Source organism: Teleopsis dalmanni, chromosome 2 (genome assembly GCF_002237135.1).
Source record: "Teleopsis dalmanni isolate 2A chromosome 2, ASM223713v2, whole genome shotgun sequence".
NCBI lineage: Eukaryota > Metazoa > Arthropoda > Insecta > Diptera > Diopsidae > Teleopsis > Teleopsis dalmanni.
The window spans coordinates 62,324,812-62,343,912 of NC_051847.1; the positions used below are offsets into that span (position 1 = coordinate 62,324,812).

Sequence of the window (19,101 nt, forward strand, 5' to 3'; positions counted from 1 at the left end):
TAAAATTAACTATATATTTCAGCAGACTTTATTTAGTACTAAAAAAATTTATTAAATCGGTTGTTAAACAACACTAATTAAGTAATCAAGACAATACAAAAAATAATTATAAACAAATTAAAACAAATCATAAGTTAAAAAACAAAATTAAAAATTGTGGAACACTATTATTCTGCTTATTTATAAGTAACTTAGGGCGTTAACCGTTTAGGGTCACGTGGGAACATTGAAGTTTTGCGTATATTGTCAAGTCCCAAATACAACATAACCACACGTTCCATACCAATACCACCACCTGCATGTGGAGGACAACCGAAACGGAACGATTCAATATACGCAGCAATTTTCGAAGTATCTGTAATATAAAATATATATTAACACAAATAAATGAATTAAATAATCAAACAAATTACCAATATTGTGATGTTTTGCACGTTCAATCAAGTAATCTGGATCGTGTATACGTTGCGCACCGGAGAGAATTTCCTCACCACGCATAAACATATCATATGAATTAGAATAAATTGGATTGTTTGGATCTGGCATAGTGTAAAATGGTCGAATTGACAATGGAAATTTATCTAATATATAGAAATCAGTATCATATTTAGCTTTTACTAATCTGCCCAATAATTTCTCATTTGGTGTTGATAAGTCCTCTTCATCGCCAGTTTCTACACCAGCTTCGCGCAACATAGCTACACCATCAGAAAACTTAAGTATAAGCGGTGGTTCAAGAAATTTGAATGGCTCCACCTTGTACTGTTGACCCACAGCTTCAATTTCACGACTATAGCGATCACGTAGACCTTTGAATATAGCTGTAAATGTATCACCAATTGTGTGGAGTACTTCATGATAATGATATTTAAAAGCCATTTCCAAATCAAGACCTACAAATTCAGTCAAATGTCTATGCGTGTTTGAATCTTCTGCACGAAAAACTGCACCAACTGTGTATACTTTGTCGAAATCAGCTGCAATAGCCATTTGCTTGTATAATTGAGGCGATTGTGCCAAATATGCCGAATCTGCAATAATTTAATATTTTAATAAAAATATACAGTTTACGAATTACTTGAAGATGTTGGAGGCACTTATGATAGAAAGTGCTCGAACACAATATGATGTACGAACATCTTCGGGCGGACTTGTGAGTTTGAGCGAACTATTGTAGTAAAAACGTACTTAGATATCAAAATATTCGCAGCTACGAAAACCTCAAATAAAATATTTAAACAAATTTTTACAAATCATATTTAAAAATATATAAAGATGATAAAGATGAAATCATAAATATTTAGGAAAATATATATGAAACGGAACTGCACCAATTAGTTTCAATAGTCGGAACTATCCGGATAGCTTAGTTTACATCAAATGGTTCATATATTGAACAAATCTGAATATTTCTAACTATTCGGACCAACTATTTGCATTAAATAGTTAGAGAATTGAAAAAATTCGAATAGTTCAGATAATGCGGATATTTAAAACAATATTGCATGGCTTGCTTAAATTAAAAATTGCTTATGTGTCTGTTTGATATAATTTGTAAAATATTAGAAATCTGTAAATTAATTTCAAAAAAGCGGAAGTGTTCATTCTTTATATAAATGCTTATGATCATGTAAGAATTATGACTTATTCAGTTTTAAAACTAACGCATAAGTAATATAACAAGCCCAAAATTTTACACATTCGGATAGTTGGAACGGATCTACGGATAGTATATAAAAATTATCTACCCGAATAGTTTGACTATATTAACTCTTTTCTAATATCTAGGTACTCAAAGTTATTTTAAAACTCCGAACTACTTCCATAAGAATAATACAATATATACAAAGAATAAATGAAGATTTAATAATTTACTCACCTTTGAAATAGCTGACAGTAAAGACGTTTGCACCACCTTCACTAGCAGCAGATATAATTTTCGGAGTATGAATTTCTGTGAAACCTTTATCGGTCAAAATATCACGAAACAGTCTACACACACCGGCTTCTAAGCGAAATATTGCTTGATTTGCTGGTGTTCTTAAGTCCAATACTCTGTTATCCAAGCGAGTATCTTGATTGACACGTATATTCAGACCATCAGTATCCTGGAAGTCATATTGTAAAATTACTAACTTATTACATAAATATTTATTTAATTTTACTACCTCACTGGTATCAGGTCGTGATGCATCTTCAATTTGTAACGGAAGCTGAGCCTTGGCTTGAGAAATAACAAATATTTGTTCTATACTCAGTTCCAAATTTTGCTCAGTACATGCTTCGATTTTGTTAGGTACAGCTACCGCTTTCGCTTGAATATCAATTATGCTCTCTTTATGAATACTGTAATTAGTATCAAATTTAAAATCATATTCATAATATATTAGAATTTTTTAACTTACTTTCCAGCAAATTTGACCATTTGTTTGGAAATAATGTCTCCAACAGCAACTATACATTGCACAGTGCTGCTCTGCTGGCGTAGTATCAAAAAGCATTGTTTTCCTTTAGATCTTGAAGTATGTACACGACCTCGAACCCACACCAAATCCTTGCCAATATGCTCACTAAGATTTTGTACTAACACGAATTGTCTTTCTTCTAGTTTATTTTTAGATTGTATCATTTCAGAAATGCCATATCTGCCAACAGCACAATCTTCAACTGATTCACCTTCTGCATTATCATTTCCTTTACCGGCGGCCTTATGCTCTGCTTTCTAAAAAAAAAATAATTTTAAATAAATATTCTTTGAACAATGATTTAGTTTTATTTAAATATTTTATATATTTACCTTTGCTGCTTTTAAAGCTTCCTTCGCTTGCTTTTTCGCTGCCTTTTTTGAAGTTTGTTCTTGCTCTGCTACAGCAACAGAGTCGACTTCAATATTTTCCTTATCTTTCACCATAGTGCCAAGTTTAACCTTTTAAAAAATAATTTAAACAATTTATTATTATTGAAGAATTTTTATCGCACACAAAAACAATCAAATAAAGCAACAAGCTCGTGCTGATAAAGTGCTTGCCGGTTTGAGTGACCAAAGTGGGGTGAGAAGAGAGAAACATGTTTCACTTTAAAAGTACTTATTGCGTCATGTATTTATTAATTTACTTTTATTCTTCCTTTTTTATTATATTTTACATGGTTTAAAATAATTTTCAATAATTGTCATTTATACTCGTAAAATTCTTCCTTATTGCGAAGAACACCTACGTAATTTACTTTATTTAACTGTGTGCATAATGCACTCACATAACCTGAGTCACATGTATTCAGTTTTTTACACAATGCCAAATAGTGTTAGACTTCTATTAATTTGTATATTATATTTTCTTCGAAACTAGTTTTAATTCACTTTAAATTTTCTTCACCTGAATTAAATTCCTATTTCCGTCTGTGTTAAACTATTTCCAGAAATGCACCATACAAAAGAACTGCAATTGTAGGGGAGCCGCGTACAACTTGACGTGTCAACCAGTGTTGAAAAACAGATGTAAGACTTTTTAATACATGTATGAGTGTTTGACTGAAAGTAAAAAAATTTGGGTACTTATAAAATGAAATTTTTTAATTTTCAATTCTATTAAGTAAATAGTTATACATAAAATTTAACATGGAGATCATAATATCGAAAGACTATCTGTTAATAATATTAAAGACGTTTATAATTAGTGTATATTATTCCAATACATGAATGCACTAAAGTCATAATATTGACTTCAGTCATGCTTAAGACTTTATCTGTACTGACCGAATTCATGCTTGTCAGTTTTGTGACTTCAGTTATGACTGTTAAATCGGCATTTTATTATAGTCAGTTTAACTCATTTCGGACCACCCATTTAACCCATTTTGATACACCACACACTTCTAGTTTTAAATAAATTATATTTTTTAGGTAAAAAGAAAGTGAGAGTAAACTTTCAAATAAATATTAAACTTTTCTGATTTGCTTAAACTTGTTTTATTTTACTATTGAGCCTATTTACACTATCATGAACGTGAGATGAACTTGACGACAACATGAACTGTCAGTTCAGTTTACACTATCATAAACTCTGATGAGCGTGAAATTTGTTTTGTTTTGTGTAAACGTATAAAATGCTTGTGGGTAGTAATGCACAGAAATTGATAGTATTCAGCATTAAAAGGTAAACATAAACATAACATTGCTTATGTATGCCTGTCAAGCTAAAGAAACGCAGCAAATTTCATTGCGTGAAATTCATGAATTCACATCACACTCCTTTCCCTCTCTCATCTGTCAGTAACCGGTTTTCAAGTTCGCGTTCATGATAGTGTAAATAGGCCCATTTACTACAGAAACTTCACCGTAAAATTTCAAGTCTGAAATTGTCTGTTACTTAATGGGTTAAATATGGCATTAATATTTTGCAATTACAAAAAATACGAAACGAAACAAGAATGTGAACGTTTAAACGTTGAAAGCTTATGATTTTAAAATAACTGTTTTAACTTGTATACGGGGAAAAAATTGATCATGTCTTGAAGTTATTAAAATTATTATTGAAAATATAACACAGTGCATTAATTGACCCATTTACTTAATTCATTTTAGTTATAAAATAAATTTAGAGCATATGTTTATGTTTAATGCTTTACTTTGTATCCGTTAAAATCATATGAGAATTTCATTTACTAATATAATTTCAAATACATGAATAAATTAATTAATTTAAGTATATAAGATAAAAATGCTTACCATCGCCCTTTTAATCTTCATTTTGTTTTCTTTTATTTAAATTAATTAATTTTTAGTGTTTACATTTTTTATATATCATATTGTACACAACATACAAGAAAATATGTATTTAAAAAAAGCATTTACCATGGCATTTAAAAGTGATGCCAATTTTTTTCAACCAGAATTAGTTGCTTTTTTGCAACTCAGAAAGAAAAAAATACGCCTGATACTAAACTTCACAATAAGTCTGTTCCATCAGCTGCTCACAGTAAAACTAGAGTAAAAGAGTAAGTACAAACTTAGAGCGTGACACAAATAAAATGCTAAATTATGCTCTTTACACAGATTTTCATGGAACAGCTTTGTGTAAAGTCTGGTGATTCACACACATCAACACAAATTTTATTTGAAATAAAATGTACGAGTAAAGCCTGCGTAGCATTTTTTAATTTCGACAGGGATAATACGCTCACTCAGATACACGAAAATTACTCAAAAATTTGTGGAACGCAGTTATTCAAAGTTACTATAAGTAGCTTGTAGAACAGATCTAATATACGCGAAAAATGTATGCTTACAAATAACGATTACTCACTCATACATTTACATTACACATCACTAACATTTTGATTAGTGAAATCTATCGATTGTAAATCCGATGAGAGATTATTTGTTTTTACTTTCAGTTACTTCATTGTGTTGCTGAGGTTATTATTGTTGTGCGAGACTTCCAGAAAAGTTAAGAATACGGTTTAAATTAAAACTTTGTTAAATAATCAAGGTATATAAAATGTGTTTTTAATGATTTTATAATAAAAATACGCAATGTACTGAATTTATTAGAAAACATCATTATTTTGATATATGTGATTACGTGAATAAAGTGCATTCTCATTAAACTGTAACATTTTCAGTTTTGCATAATATATAGAAACAACACAATATATAAACATACATAAACAAGTTGCAATGACTCATATTGTAATTTTTTTGTACCGCACTTATAAAATTTGCGTGTTTCCTATTAAGAAATGGTCAATAAAAATCTCCAAACACGTAATGTGTGGGCAAGAAACTCATTCCACAAAAAAGGCTAATAATACTCATAAGCAATTATATATGGATAAAACAACCTATTGCAGAACTTTTATTGAATACTTATCAGACCTGTTGTCTGGTCTATAAGTAAATGGCCACATATGAATATAAAAGATTTATTTGTTTATATCTTATCAATGGAATGATTGTTGTTGCCACCATTAATCGCGTTGACATCAATTAGCAATACGGCTTTTGCCCATATGACAGCAGTAAATGATTGATTTTCTTAACTTCCGAATTAGCGTTTTTGTTTTTAGCATAATTATTTTAATATATAAGTAGTTTAGTTAGTATATATATAGTAATTAAATGAAGAAATTGCCTTTTGTGTTAATTTTGTTGAATTTTATTAACATATTACTTTTAGTGTTTTGCAGGTACATTCTTCTTTGCTACACATTCCAACATGGCAGGTACGTTTTATTTATGGACAAGCAATATTAAAGTATTTTTCTTGCTTTTGCAGCCTTTAAAAATCGATATTTGTGTTGGTGAAAATTGAAATTAGAGCACACTTAAATTTAATTGCAAACTTAAGCCAAAAAATAAAAAAAATCAAGAATAAAAATGTCCTGGCAAGGTGGCCCTCAGTACTATCAAGGTTTAATTTTATTTTCCTTTAATTTCAAGATATAAAAAAAAAAAACTAACTGCATGATTTGTAGATAATCTAGTTTTGTTAACTAACACAATTTTATATTAATAAATACAACACTTAGCACAATTAGTAGTTGCTATACTAACTCACTTGTTAAGATAACGTAGAAATGTATTTTTATCTGAACTGTGAATTACATGATTAGTAATAATAAAAACCATTCAAAAATAATCTCATAAAATATTACATACAATTTTAAATATATACATACAAACATATATATTTATATCTTAAAAATCTTTCTTACGTCTTTTAAAAATCATATTAGTATTCCTAAAAAAATGTCAAACCGGTTGTGAAGCTTAACAGCTGTATAACTGAGATAAGCCAATATACGTGCGTATAATATGAAACAAGTTCATATTTTTAAAATTCTAATGACTATAACAGCACATCATAATGCCTAGTCACATATAATACCTATAGAGTATACATACATACTCAAGTAGTCAGATACAAACACGACATATAGAATTATAGTGTACTCTTTTTCGTCTCATAAGTAATAAGTTATCTCTTATCTCCAAATGACTACTTCTTATATGGAAACCTTACTGAAACCTTACAAATATTCACATTTATTTATATGAATTTGTGTGTAAAAGTATTTTTTCCTAATAAATTCATATGTGGTAAAATGTGGATTTTGCATTAAATGACTCAAATTGATAATGATTTTCTACTGGCTACTAAAAATTTATTTATTTGTATTGCAGTACAAAGTTTAAAAATGCAAACTGTGCGGTTATTTACATGCATTCAACATTATTTATTTAATTAATTCAATTGATGAAAACTTCATTAGAAAAATTTCCAAATACATTTCATTGCTATACTAAAGCAACAAAAACAAATATTGACATTGACAATGTTTATACAGGGTATTTAACCCACTTAAAGCACCTCTTAAGAATAAATGGTAAAAATTTCCACCGCAGTGTAGTAATGAAATTTCATTAATTAGTGTAGGTAGCTGAGATCAAGAAGCTCAGTGATCAGAAGTGACCAGAAGATACGCAAAGACTTTCCACAGAAGTATTTTCTTATATATGTTCCACATTTTTAGTGCAGTTAACCAACACTTTTATATTTTTATTCTTTCCGTTTTTACTTTTTATGTACTCTCAACTACCTATTTGATTCTTATTTATTTTAATGTGCATGAGTAAAGTATATGGATTATCTTCGTAATTAGTGTGCCTTCAATGTAGTACAACAATAAACTACACTTCTGTTAATTCACCTTAATAACACATTATCAGAATTCAACAGAGCTGTTGTAACAGTGAATCACCCAAATGGTCACAGACACTATTGAGTAACAGTGTTTTGAACACTAACTCGCTTGTCATCAAACAAAAAAGCAGAAAAACAATATATATATGTATATGACATTTTCAATGTATAAGCAATGACTTGTAGATGTTTAATCATTCATATCTCATATACTATGTACAAAATCGGTAATATAGCTAGAATGCAGAATTATCTTAATTATAGGTTCAATCACAGAACGCCGTTGAAAGAAGTTACCACTAAATGTTAATACAGCAGTTATATGCTGTAATTAATATTTATGTAATTATACATATTCATGAAGTACTGTGGATTGTATAGCTTACTTACAGATAACAGAATAAAAGCTCTCCAAATGCACACCCGAGCAATAATAATATAAGCTTAATGGCTTAAATTGTAGCTGTCAGCAAAAATGCAGAATAAACTCTGTTATGTGTATTGTTCAGTCCACACAGGAGGTGCAAATCTGATATTGCGGGGGTCAGGATTCTCAGCTTCGACCGTCCTGATCAATAGATGTTGGCTTCTTAACAGTAGTGCTATAATGTCTGTGTTTAAAACATGTGGGTAAAATGACTGTATTCATTTACTTTTATTCTATTTGGAGTTGTGTTTTCCAATTGAGTGCTGTGAACCAAAAAAACAGCAGAGTTGTTAAAGTTATTCCTTCTTCCCACCATGGAAAAAATTATATCCAAACATATAGTACTTACGCAATTCCTAGAAATTCCATTAAGATGGCTATCGGTGTATTATACCGATATGCGTGTTAAGAGACCCGTAGTGTTGAGTTAATTGGAGTTAAATAACTCTGGACTTTTGTCTATATACTAACTAGTTTTAATAAAAAAATAAACTCTAGTTTTTTCGAATTTAATCAATTACAATTGATTCAAAATTCTTCAGGCTATAACTACGTAAAAAAGAGAGAGCTACCCTTTCAAATCTTTAAAATTGTTTAATAAACATTTTATTGTACCACTGAAGTGTGAAAGTATATTAAAAAGTTGTTATAAAGGACATATTGAAAGAAATATATATAAACAACATAATATGAAGAATTATGTATGATATAAGCATAAAGCTACTTCATAATTTTAGACGTTAGAATTTCTAAAAATCATAACAAAAGAATGAAAATAATCAGTAAATAATGTGTTTCATCATGACAATGATGGTTGTATATTTATTTAGTCTTGAATCGGATTTTTTGATATATTGACTGTATAATTTTGTTATTGCACAGTATATAAATACTTTAAAATTTTCTAATCACTCCACTACTCTACTCTTAGTTTAATATAAACTTCAGCTTTTTTAAAAGAGAGGTTGAAGCTAGTGCCATAAATTGACCACAACAAAAAAAAAACATAAACGACGTCATGAGAAGTACAGCTTCAGTTAAAACACATAGAGAATAGATGTGTTTATATGTGTGAAGTAATTGCTAGTACATGGGAATATCTTAATCTCAATTTAAAATCTTGTTGCGATGCAAATATGTCTGGACGAAAAGGCATATCAGATTTAATTGTTAATACAAAAAGTTTTCAATACCCATCTGGCATTATTTCTTAACTCTCACAAAATATTTCAGCATTCAATAGTTTTACTATTAGAAAAAAATAAATTCATGTTGAGAATTAATTTAAATAATTTTCATTTTGTAAAAGTTTGACTTGTAGAGAAACGCTGTAACTTCTTTTCTAGTTATTCTGAAATATAGTTTTTTAATTAAAAATTATTGGATCATTTTTATACATATATGTAAAATATGAAACAATTTACATTAGTTGATACCGAATTATTTTTTATTACAAAATAGATAGCATTTAGCTATAATATATGATATGTATAAGAATATCATATTTTTATTTTTATGAAAACATAAAAATAAATTGTTGACTGCTGCTTTCTAAAAAATTATAACTATTACCATTAAAAGAAGCACAGCCAAAATACGTGGCCAATATTTAATGATGAAATCGTCTTCTGGAAGATCAAAGTATTGATCATCAATACCAGCATTGCGATCAGTGTCATCAAGAACTGCATTACCGCGCTAAAAAAAGAAAGCATTTTTATTTTTTATATTAAATTTCATAAATAATTTATAAAGCTACTTACGCGTTGGCGACCTCTAACACCTTCATTAATTTGGCGACCATACATAGCACGATCATCACCGTCACCACCTCCATTTACTCGACGTTTTGTAGCTTTTTGACCTAAAAGAAATGTTTCATTTTTTAAGACACTTTAAACTATGTATATAGGGTACAAAACTTACCACGTGGCATGTTGCTAGAGAAATTTGAATAACTTTAGATAATTTTGAAAATTGAATTCACTTAGCAAACTATCAATGTTTGTTATCTATGAATATTACTATAAGTAATACCAAACAATAGATAATAGATCAGCTTTGTAAAAATATCTTCAAGATTTTAAAAAATAATGAAAAACAATTAGAAAAATTTTATATGTAATAATGGTTTTAAATTTCTATCTGTAAATGGTTGCTAGATTTTTTTAAATGTCATTCCTCTTTAAATAAAATCGATACTTTTATAAAAGAAAATATTGCCTTTGATACATATTTAAGTATTAATAATAATTATGTATTTTTATTCATTTTCAACCCGGCAATTGTTATCTTGACCTAAAAATAGTTGTATATTCATCACAAAATTAAAGCAATAAAAAAGTAATAGTATACTGTACCATAATTATATATCCAAAGTATATTTCTATTTTACTTCACCCAACCCATATAAGTAGTAAGTGTGCATAAATATAAGTCCTTTTGTTGATTGGCGACACACTTATGGGTATGGATATCAAAGATATACGAAAAGATGTAATACGTCGGTAATATAATATAATAACACTAGTAATCATTTTACTTACCACTGAAAGTTTAATTACAATTAAAAGTATTCCCAATCATATATTGTGATGGATACCAGGCTATTGACAATTGCATGGAAAGTTCGAAATAAATTATAATTGTCAAATTTTACTACTGCAAAAGTTTTCAAGACCATCAAGACTAGAAAATAAATAGAGCTTATTAACTTTTTGTGTTTGATTTTCAACATAGTGTTCGGATCTATGGTATCTGAAAAGTTGATTCAACTTTTTGAAGTCGTCAAAAAATATCCGTTTACGAAAGACATCATCATTTCATTTGACGACAATTTTTGCCTTCCATTCCAAACTTTTCATTTTAGTCACTAATAGATAAATCAGGTAAATTATAGGAATGGTCATTTATTTCGAAACATTGGTATTTGATAAAATAAAAATTTTTTACTTTGTAAATGTGGACGTCTTCCTGTAAATACGACATTTAATTTATTTAATAATATAAAATAGTATTAATTAATTACTTTGGGAGCTTTTTTTGAGGTATACCATACATTCAACAATATGCTCTTGTCTCTCTTAAAAACTTTATAGCCACTACCATTCCGTGTCTATAAGAAAGCTGTTTGGCTTTTTTGCTCTTTTATTTCTTCAAACATGTATAATTTTTTTATTTTAAGAACCATTATAGCGTCATATGTGTTTTCACTTTCCATTTTCACACACTTATAGTCGGCCGTTGAGGAGAATTATTATTGAAATAATACTAGTATCGCCGCTGTTATAGATTCAATAACCCTTAATTGTTTGTCATGTGTCACTCTTTCAGCTGTCAAAACATGCTACATTTTATAAAGAAATTCTTTGTGATGCCACAATAAATGTGACTTATGCAAATATTTGGAAATATAAGTGCGTTAAAAAATTAGTTATAAATATAAATACTTTATTACTCATAAGTTCATTGGTTCCATTGAGAGTCTACTTCGTTGCTGTTTATTTATGTTTTATATTAAAAAGACAAGAAGAGTAAAGATGGTTTAGTTTCGATGTCCGGAAGAAATACTCTTCAGAGCTATTTTATGAACATAAATTAATATAATTATGGGACTCCATCATGTTAATGAACCTATTCAAAATACCTTTTTAAAGTAAGCTTATATGTATTAATTTATTATCATTGCAAAAAGTAATCAACTAAACGTTTAACAATACAATTGAGCCTAAAGTGTGCATTCATATTCCATATTTGGTTTCAGAGCTACATTCAGTAATTTTTGTGAAACATACGAATAAAGAGATGCTACTATAGGCTGAATGAGTTGTCGTAAACGTAGCGAACTTAGAAAATAATAACGGCAAAATGCATAAAAAGTTATTAGTTATGACGGATAATACAACATAAAAAACAAACAACACCAGTTCAATCCGATCTTCAAATACTTCACACATAAAAAAGTGCAATGCAATTTCTCAATTTTTGTATGTGTAAGATTTTCCCTATGTTTACGATGAAAATCAAAATTAAATTGGTATTTACCTTTCTCCCTATATTTACTTTGGCACGAATAATCAAATACATTGTTTTCCGTAAGATAGAACGGAAGATTTTTTACAGCACAACTAATTCAGCCTTAAGGCCACTTTTTTTTTGATAAAGCGAGATTTTTGAAATAATTCTGGTGTAATACAAGTGAGCATAAAAGAGAAAAATAAAAAAAGTTTAAATAAAAACTTAAGCGGCTTTTTTTTGCTTTTTTGCGTCAGAAAGTTGTAAAAGAGTTTGAATGCAAAAGAACACATGTATAACGGCAATAACATCAGAGACTTGGAGCTTAAAAAACATTAACGCAGTGTGAACGGAGTATATTAAAGCTTTTTCTTAGCGACATGTGAACATTTCTAAAGTGTTTGCTTGAAATTATGAATAAGACTGCATTCGATTCAGATCAAATTTTTATTGAAAAATAATAAACTAATAACAATAATAGGAAATCCAAAATTCTCATTGTGTTACCCCATAGAGTTATTGGTCTTTTGGTAGGTTTACTGTAAAATAGGGAACTACGTTAGATGATTGGATTGTCTTTTCAATCAAACCTGTCGCAGCTGTGGGGAAGACGATAAGAGTGCCTCTCATTTACTATATTTTTGCCCAAATCATGCACAGCGGCGACTCAACACTTTGGGAGCGCCCTTTCTTGAAAATCTTAATCAATTGCAAGACCTGATACTAAACAGCATTATGAGCTTCGCCAAAGGTTCTAGGTACTTTGAAACCCTGAGTCTTTCCCACATATATGGTAACACAATGGGTCAATAGACCAGGGATTGCCGGTTAACCTAACCTAATAACAATAATTAAAAAGTTAAAACTTAAATTTGAAATTTTTTTCAAATCTGAATATTTGCTAACAGTAATTACTTTAAGCAAAAGCTACTTGTTTGTTGACAACTCTCACTCTCGCAATTCGTCATCAAAAGATGGTATTTATTGTCTCTTCAGATATAATGTATATAGTAGATACACACTTTCACTACTGTTAAGAAGACGAAAGAGAAAAACGTTATCAATTTTCAAATTAGCGTCACACAATTTAATAATTCATTCTACTTTACCTTTTCTAATCAAATTCACTCTTCAATACTTATATATTTATTGCATATAAATATATATGTATAAAAATGTATATATATATATTTTTTTTTTAAATAAATGTTTTGATAAAATTATTATCTATCAAACATTTAGGAAAATACTTTTTTGTTGTCTTAAAGAGAGTTACCATAAACCTTTCTCAAATATTTCTGTATACGAGTCCAGTGAAATATCTATATTATTATCAGTTCATTTCGCTCTATCTGTAGATAAGTACATTAGTTCATTGTTCATCGCGTACGAAACACCTGCACAGTATTTAGTACACGTAGTGTGAATATTGTTTCATTTAGTCAAAATTTATTATTTTAAGACAATTTGTGTTGGAACTAGAACTTTGTTTTTATATTCAAATATTCTTGCTTTTGTTGTTTTTTTTCTTGGATTAATTTGTTATTAATATATATATATATATTTACTAAGATAACATAGAATGTATCAATTTCAAGGAATGTATTTTTTTTTAAATATTTAAATAATTTGTCTTCATTTTAACAGTAAACTAAATCGAGTTTAAAGTGAATACAAATTATATATATTTGCACTTAATTAATTAATAATTTTACTAACCCCACTCAGAGATGTTGATTTGGATTATTTTGCTATGGTTAGCTATTTTATTGTTATTAATATTGTATTTAAATACCAAAAAATATAAATATTAACCTTCCTTTTGCACTTTTTTTCCCCAGATCCTAATCAGCAATACTATGGTGGTGGTCAACCACAAGGTGGTTATTACCCTCCACAAGGTGGCGGTTATGGTTATCCTCCGCAGGGTTATCCACCACAAGGGCAAGGGTATCCGCAACCCGGCGGTTATCCGCAGCCTGGTGGTTATCCGCAGCCCGGTGGTTACCCACAAGATGGATATCCGTCCGCTCCACAACCTGGTTTTATTCAACCTCCTCCCGCAGGTGGCAATTATGGAGGCTATGAAGATCCAGAAGGACAACCGAAAAATTTCTCTTTTGACGATCAAAGCATTCGTAAAGGATTTATACGTAAAGTTTATATGATTTTAATGGTGAGTAAACATGAGATTAAGCCTAATCTATATTAAAGTTATCGGTGTTGGTTAATATCAAAAAATATTACTACTACTCAAGTAGTTTGTATGAAATTAAAATTCATTAGAAATAGATAAAGGTTTTTTTTAGTAAATTTTATTTAAAAACGTTTTTAAATTATTATTTATATATACGTTTAACTAAGAATGTGTCTGTTTTGATCGATGAACATTTATCATTTTTCTAACAATAGCATAAAGTTATTACTCAACATTTTTTTAGTTCATAAAGAAAAGTCTAAACTTTAAACTTTTAGCTTTTTAATGAGTACTACTATAAAATATGTAAATAATAGTTTAAAGATGAGTCAACATAAGTTCAAACCATTACCCTACTTTTCCTGCAATTGTTCTGATAAGTTTCTTTTGGTACTTGATAGAACACCTGTTGTATGTTATAAAAGTTTATTATTAATACTTTGTACAGCAGGATTTAACCATTAACCATCCATTAACAGAAATCAAGAATATGTCACTCAGACTCTTCGCAATTAAAAATATTACCGAACCATTAAACGATAATACATCCAGATCTTAGAACCAATGATCACCAATGATCGTCATGAATGCGGCAAACTAATAATTTACATATGCATGAAACTTATATTATATTTGGTTTATCATAAGTTTAGAAAAATAACTCAGCAATAGTAGGACCTACTCCGTCACTTAGGACCAACATTTCCTTTATTTCCTTTAGGATCTGGCGAATGACACCAGGTCCTCGAACTGAACGAGTGACTTTATTACGTAAACTCAACCGTTCTTGGAACCATAAAAGTGAATTAGTTTTGATCATGCTTGACTTCAATTTAAATCCCACATATCTCCCGATCTCATTTCCTAATAATCACCTTACTCTCACACATTATCCATCCACATCCTAACCAATGTATTCCCAGATTCCTGCGGGCTATAACAACAGCAACAAAGTCTTTTATTATCATTAATCAATTTTCTTATTTTAATTTTGTTTTTATAATTTTTTATCTTACAATTTGTTTTTCCTATTTTTCTTAATGGGTGCCTGTTTTTTCTTTTAATTCCATAAAAAAAAATTAAAATAGTTATAAATAAGTCTCCTTAGCAGCACGTTGTAATAAAAAAATTTTGTTTTAGGGGCAATTGTTGGTCACTTTTGGATTTGTTGCACTTTTCGTTTTCCATAAACCGACACAACAATTCGTCCAAAGGAATCCAGCTCTGTTTTGGGTTGCATTAGCTGTTTTGCTTGTAACAATGATTGCTATGGCTTGTTGCGAAGGCGTCCGACGTAAGACACCAATGAATTTCATATTCCTGACCTTATTTACTTTAGCCGAGTCATTTCTTCTGGGCGTGTCTGCTAGTCGATATGAATCTCAAGAGGTAAGTTATTAACTTACACTTAAATTTATTTATAAAAATATGGTTTTTGTTTTTCTTAAAAATTACTTCAGGTATTAATGGCAGTTGGCATCACAGCAGCAGTATGTCTAGCATTGACACTATTTGCCATGCAGACTAAATACGATTTTACTATGTGCGGTGGTGTGCTTCTTGTTGCTATGGTTGTATTCTTGATCTTTGGTATTGTCGCCATATTCGTGCCTGGCAAAATAATGACGTTAGTATATGCTTCTTGCGGTGCATTACTGTTCTCTATCTATTTAGTGTATGATACACAATTGATGATGGGTGGAGAACATAAGTATTCCATCAGTCCGGAAGAATATATATTTGCTGCTTTGAATCTATATCTAGACATCGTCAACATATTTATGTACATATTAACAATAATTGGAGCCGCAAGGGATTAAAAGGATTAAGCTCAGCTTAAATTATTTTTAGTTCTATTTATTCAGCAAGCCAACTCATTTAAGATTTGTTGGCATTCTGTTATCAAAACTCCTACACCACGATATCATTAATACATTTGTTGAACATAAAAAAAATATTGATAGTTAAAAGTTAGTTGAATATATTCTTATAATGATATATGTATGTATATTAAAATATAAATTCTACGCATTAAGAAGAAGCAATGTTGATGTTTGAATAAAGTTAAGAAAAAAAATGTTAACTCATACCAAATATTCCATAAGCTAAAGATCCAGTGAAGAAAAATCACTTTTAAGTTTCAAAAATTATAACTTGAATTCTTTAAATATTTAGTATTATGAAATTTTTTGTTATTACTTTTATAAAACTTTTGTTTAATTTATTTGTTGTATACGTTTTTATAAAATTCTATATAAGACTCCTTAACAAAAATTAAAAAGATTAAAGTTTATATTGTTGCTTATATTCTACTATTGTATTAAAAATGTGAATCGTTTTACAATATTAATATTAATAAAAATAATAGTCACTACTTACAATAATATATACACATATATGTGACTCTAAGTACAATATAACGATTCTTAATATTCTGTTTAAAAGGATAATGAAAACACGCCTGCCGGTGGTTCTCACTGTCATGCTTGTTACGATATATCAAGAATGTAATATCAGTAGCACTACACATATAAAGCAGTGTCTCAACATCGGCAAATAGATAATAAGGATATAAGTGCTGCAAAAATCAGAATATATTTATATTATATTATTGTTAGCGGATGTGACACTGCGACCGTCTGATCTATTATGCCCCCTGCGAGATTTAGAGTAGGTCTCTAAGCGCTGTTGCGTTAATAAAAACTAGAATAGAACCTACTTTACAGAGTTTTATTACTTTTTCCGTAAGAATACACATATCTAGGATGCTATTCCGTATGTGCATTAGCGCAAAGCATTCTGACAGCATTTGGTGTGGCTGACTTCTCATCACAGAATCTACAGTTTGCATTCATATGTATAGCCAGTCTCGTAAGGTGGTATTTTGGATTACAGTGCCCTGTCAGGATTCCTGTGATAATTCTAACTGTTTCTTTTGCAAGGTTTATAATATTCTGGTACCAATAAGTGATTTTAATTGTGTTAATCTATGTTGGCTGCTCTATCAGATAATCTTCCTATGTCTGAAAATTAATTCCAAAAATTATTTTACACAATCCTTCAACGGGATAGGCGTAATCATCGCCGACAGTAGAGCTGCTATTCTCGCGATGTGCAACCACAGTCCTAACATCACAGCGAGTAAAATATATTACAAAACCCAACTAATGTCAATGTGTAACTACTACACAAGAGACGTTGGCTTAACTAAACATACAAACAAATGTTATTATGGATGAACTGAACAGTTGGCTCCTATTGTTTGCCAATAGCTAGTTGGCTCCTACTAAAGGAATTAGATATGCGTTTCAACAAGAAATGTAGAAGTTAAACGGAAGAAAAAGAAAAAGAAATAACTGGATATTTTTTTGCAAATCCCCTTCAAAAATTATATTCTTTGTCAACCGCAGTTTTACAACATAAAATTTCATATCCCTGAGTGTGGGATACGGTTAGTTAAACGAAGTGTCAAAGTGAAAGGTCTATAAGAGTTATCGCGGCATGTATTATTCTTAGGCCCTCAGTACTTCGTTCCATACTCGTTGAAATTAACAACAAATCAGTTCATGTCCCAACATTATCATGGAGGCTTCTTTTCTTGCCAGCTCATTGGACTCCTCCTTTCAATGGATCTCTGTATGTTCAGAAACTTATTAAAACCTAATTGAGGTAGTCAAATCTTTGTTGTGGATACTTGTGGTTAGATAAATTATTAGCGTTGGTTAGTTTATTACATTATTTTTTAGGGCCTGTTCTTCATTTATACTTCAGATAGTTTTACCATTTGGAAAAGTCTATTTAATTAGCCATTATTTTAATACAAGGTAGCTTTTCAAAAATTATAACATTTGGCAATATATTATTTTCTATTATTTTCCCAAAAAAGGACTTTAGGTATCTGTTTTCCGCATTGTACAAGTCCGATTGGGTTATGTTAGATGGCGTTAGAAATATGAGTTTTTGCACCGGTAATTTTAATGTTAAAGATGCACCATGCAGTGGAGTCTGACAATCGACCATCATCTAAGCACTGTTTCGACTGTTCAAGAGCTAAAGATTGCACAAAAAATCGTTTGGAACCATTTGAATTAGTTTGGATACAAAAAGAAGCTTGATCTATGGGTGTCACAAGAATTAACGTAAAAAACCTTATGGACCGAATTTCCATTTGCAAATCGCTACTGAATCGCAATTAAATCGACTCACTTCTAAAGCGGTTGATGATTGGTGATGATGGATAACTTACAATAACGTCTAGTGAAAACGGTTGTAGTCGAATTGCGGTGATCCGGCTGAAACGGTGGCCAAGCGAGGATTAACCGCTTGGAAGATTTTACTGTGTACTTGGTGGGATTGGCAGGGAATCTTCTACTATGAGCTGCATCCCTACGGCAAAAATAAACAAGCTGTAGTATATATTTTCACTTATAAAAAGGGATAAATCTACGTCTCGGAAATACTTGCAATCATCATCCTTCACAGTTCTTAAGATGGTGAATCATGAGAGACTCTTGAATGTGATCATTTCTTAGGCAAACAATAACTATCGTTGTTTTGTGTTTTAGGCAGAATTTTTTGCTGCCTGTGACTCTTTCAATTCTGTCGTAAATTAAATGGATATATTATATATATCCTTTATGTTAATGAAACAACAAAATTTATATATGCTTAAGTAAATATAATGCAATTCTAAACTATTATACAACTATAACAAAACATCTGTACAGTTCTATATAACACTTATGTAAATCCTTCCGGTA

General features: G+C 29.9%; 2 protein-coding genes across 8 annotated transcripts; one reads left to right on the top strand and one right to left on the bottom strand.

The window, feature by feature from the left end:
- On the bottom strand, window positions 1–3,477 carry LOC119680778 (aspartate--tRNA ligase, cytoplasmic-like). Its single transcript, XM_038093749.1, has 7 exons — window positions 3,375–3,477; window positions 2,798–2,926; window positions 2,406–2,722; window positions 2,169–2,346; window positions 1,880–2,108; window positions 414–1,031; window positions 1–355 (listed from the first exon to the last, which is right to left on the bottom strand). Exons 2-7 carry the CDS (start codon window positions 2,909–2,911, stop codon window positions 192–194), a joined length of 1,620 nt encoding a protein of 539 aa, XP_037949677.1. The 5' UTR covers window positions 2,912–2,926; window positions 3,375–3,477; the 3' UTR covers window positions 1–191.
- A 1,916-nt stretch (window positions 3,478–5,393) lies between these two features.
- Window positions 5,394–16,475, top strand: LOC119678643 (protein lifeguard 1-like). 7 transcript variants are annotated; one of them, XM_038090595.1, is made up of 6 exons: window positions 5,394–5,489; window positions 6,177–6,222; window positions 6,276–6,410; window positions 13,986–14,320; window positions 15,482–15,730; window positions 15,802–16,475. In XM_038090595.1, the coding sequence occupies exons 3-6, from the start codon at window positions 6,377–6,379 to the stop codon at window positions 16,159–16,161; spliced, it is 978 nt and encodes a 325-aa protein (XP_037946523.1). In that variant the 5' UTR covers window positions 5,394–5,489; window positions 6,177–6,222; window positions 6,276–6,376; the 3' UTR covers window positions 16,162–16,475. The 7 variants fall into 7 exon arrangements, with proteins under 7 accessions (XP_037946523.1, XP_037946522.1, XP_037946526.1 ...); XM_038090594.1 differs by having other exon boundaries at window positions 6,187–6,222; XM_038090596.1 differs by having other exon boundaries at window positions 5,400–5,489; window positions 6,177–6,186.
- The last annotated feature ends 2,626 nt before the right edge of the window (window positions 16,476–19,101 follow it).

Bases quoted from the DNA above. Each gene is read 5' to 3' on its own strand.
- LOC119680778 (XM_038093749.1), bottom strand. From the start codon at position 2,911: ATGGTGAAAGATAAGGAAAATATTGAAGTCGACTCTGTTGCTGTAGCA. The intron at 2,723-2,797 runs GTAAATATATAA...TTTTTTTTTTAG, and splicing joins AAGCTTTAAAAGCAGCAAAG to AAAGCAGAGCATAAGGCCGC. The intron at 356-413 runs GTAATTTGTTTG...TTTATATTACAG, and splicing joins TGCAAAACATCACAATATTG to ATACTTCGAAAATTGCTGCG.
- LOC119678643 (XM_038090595.1), top strand. From the start codon at position 6,377: ATGTCCTGGCAAGGTGGCCCTCAGTACTATCAAG. The intron at 14,321-15,481 runs GTGAGTAAACAT...ATTTTGTTTTAG, and splicing joins AAGTTTATATGATTTTAATG to GGGCAATTGTTGGTCACTTT. The intron at 15,731-15,801 runs GTAAGTTATTAA...AAATTACTTCAG, and splicing joins GTCGATATGAATCTCAAGAG to GTATTAATGGCAGTTGGCAT.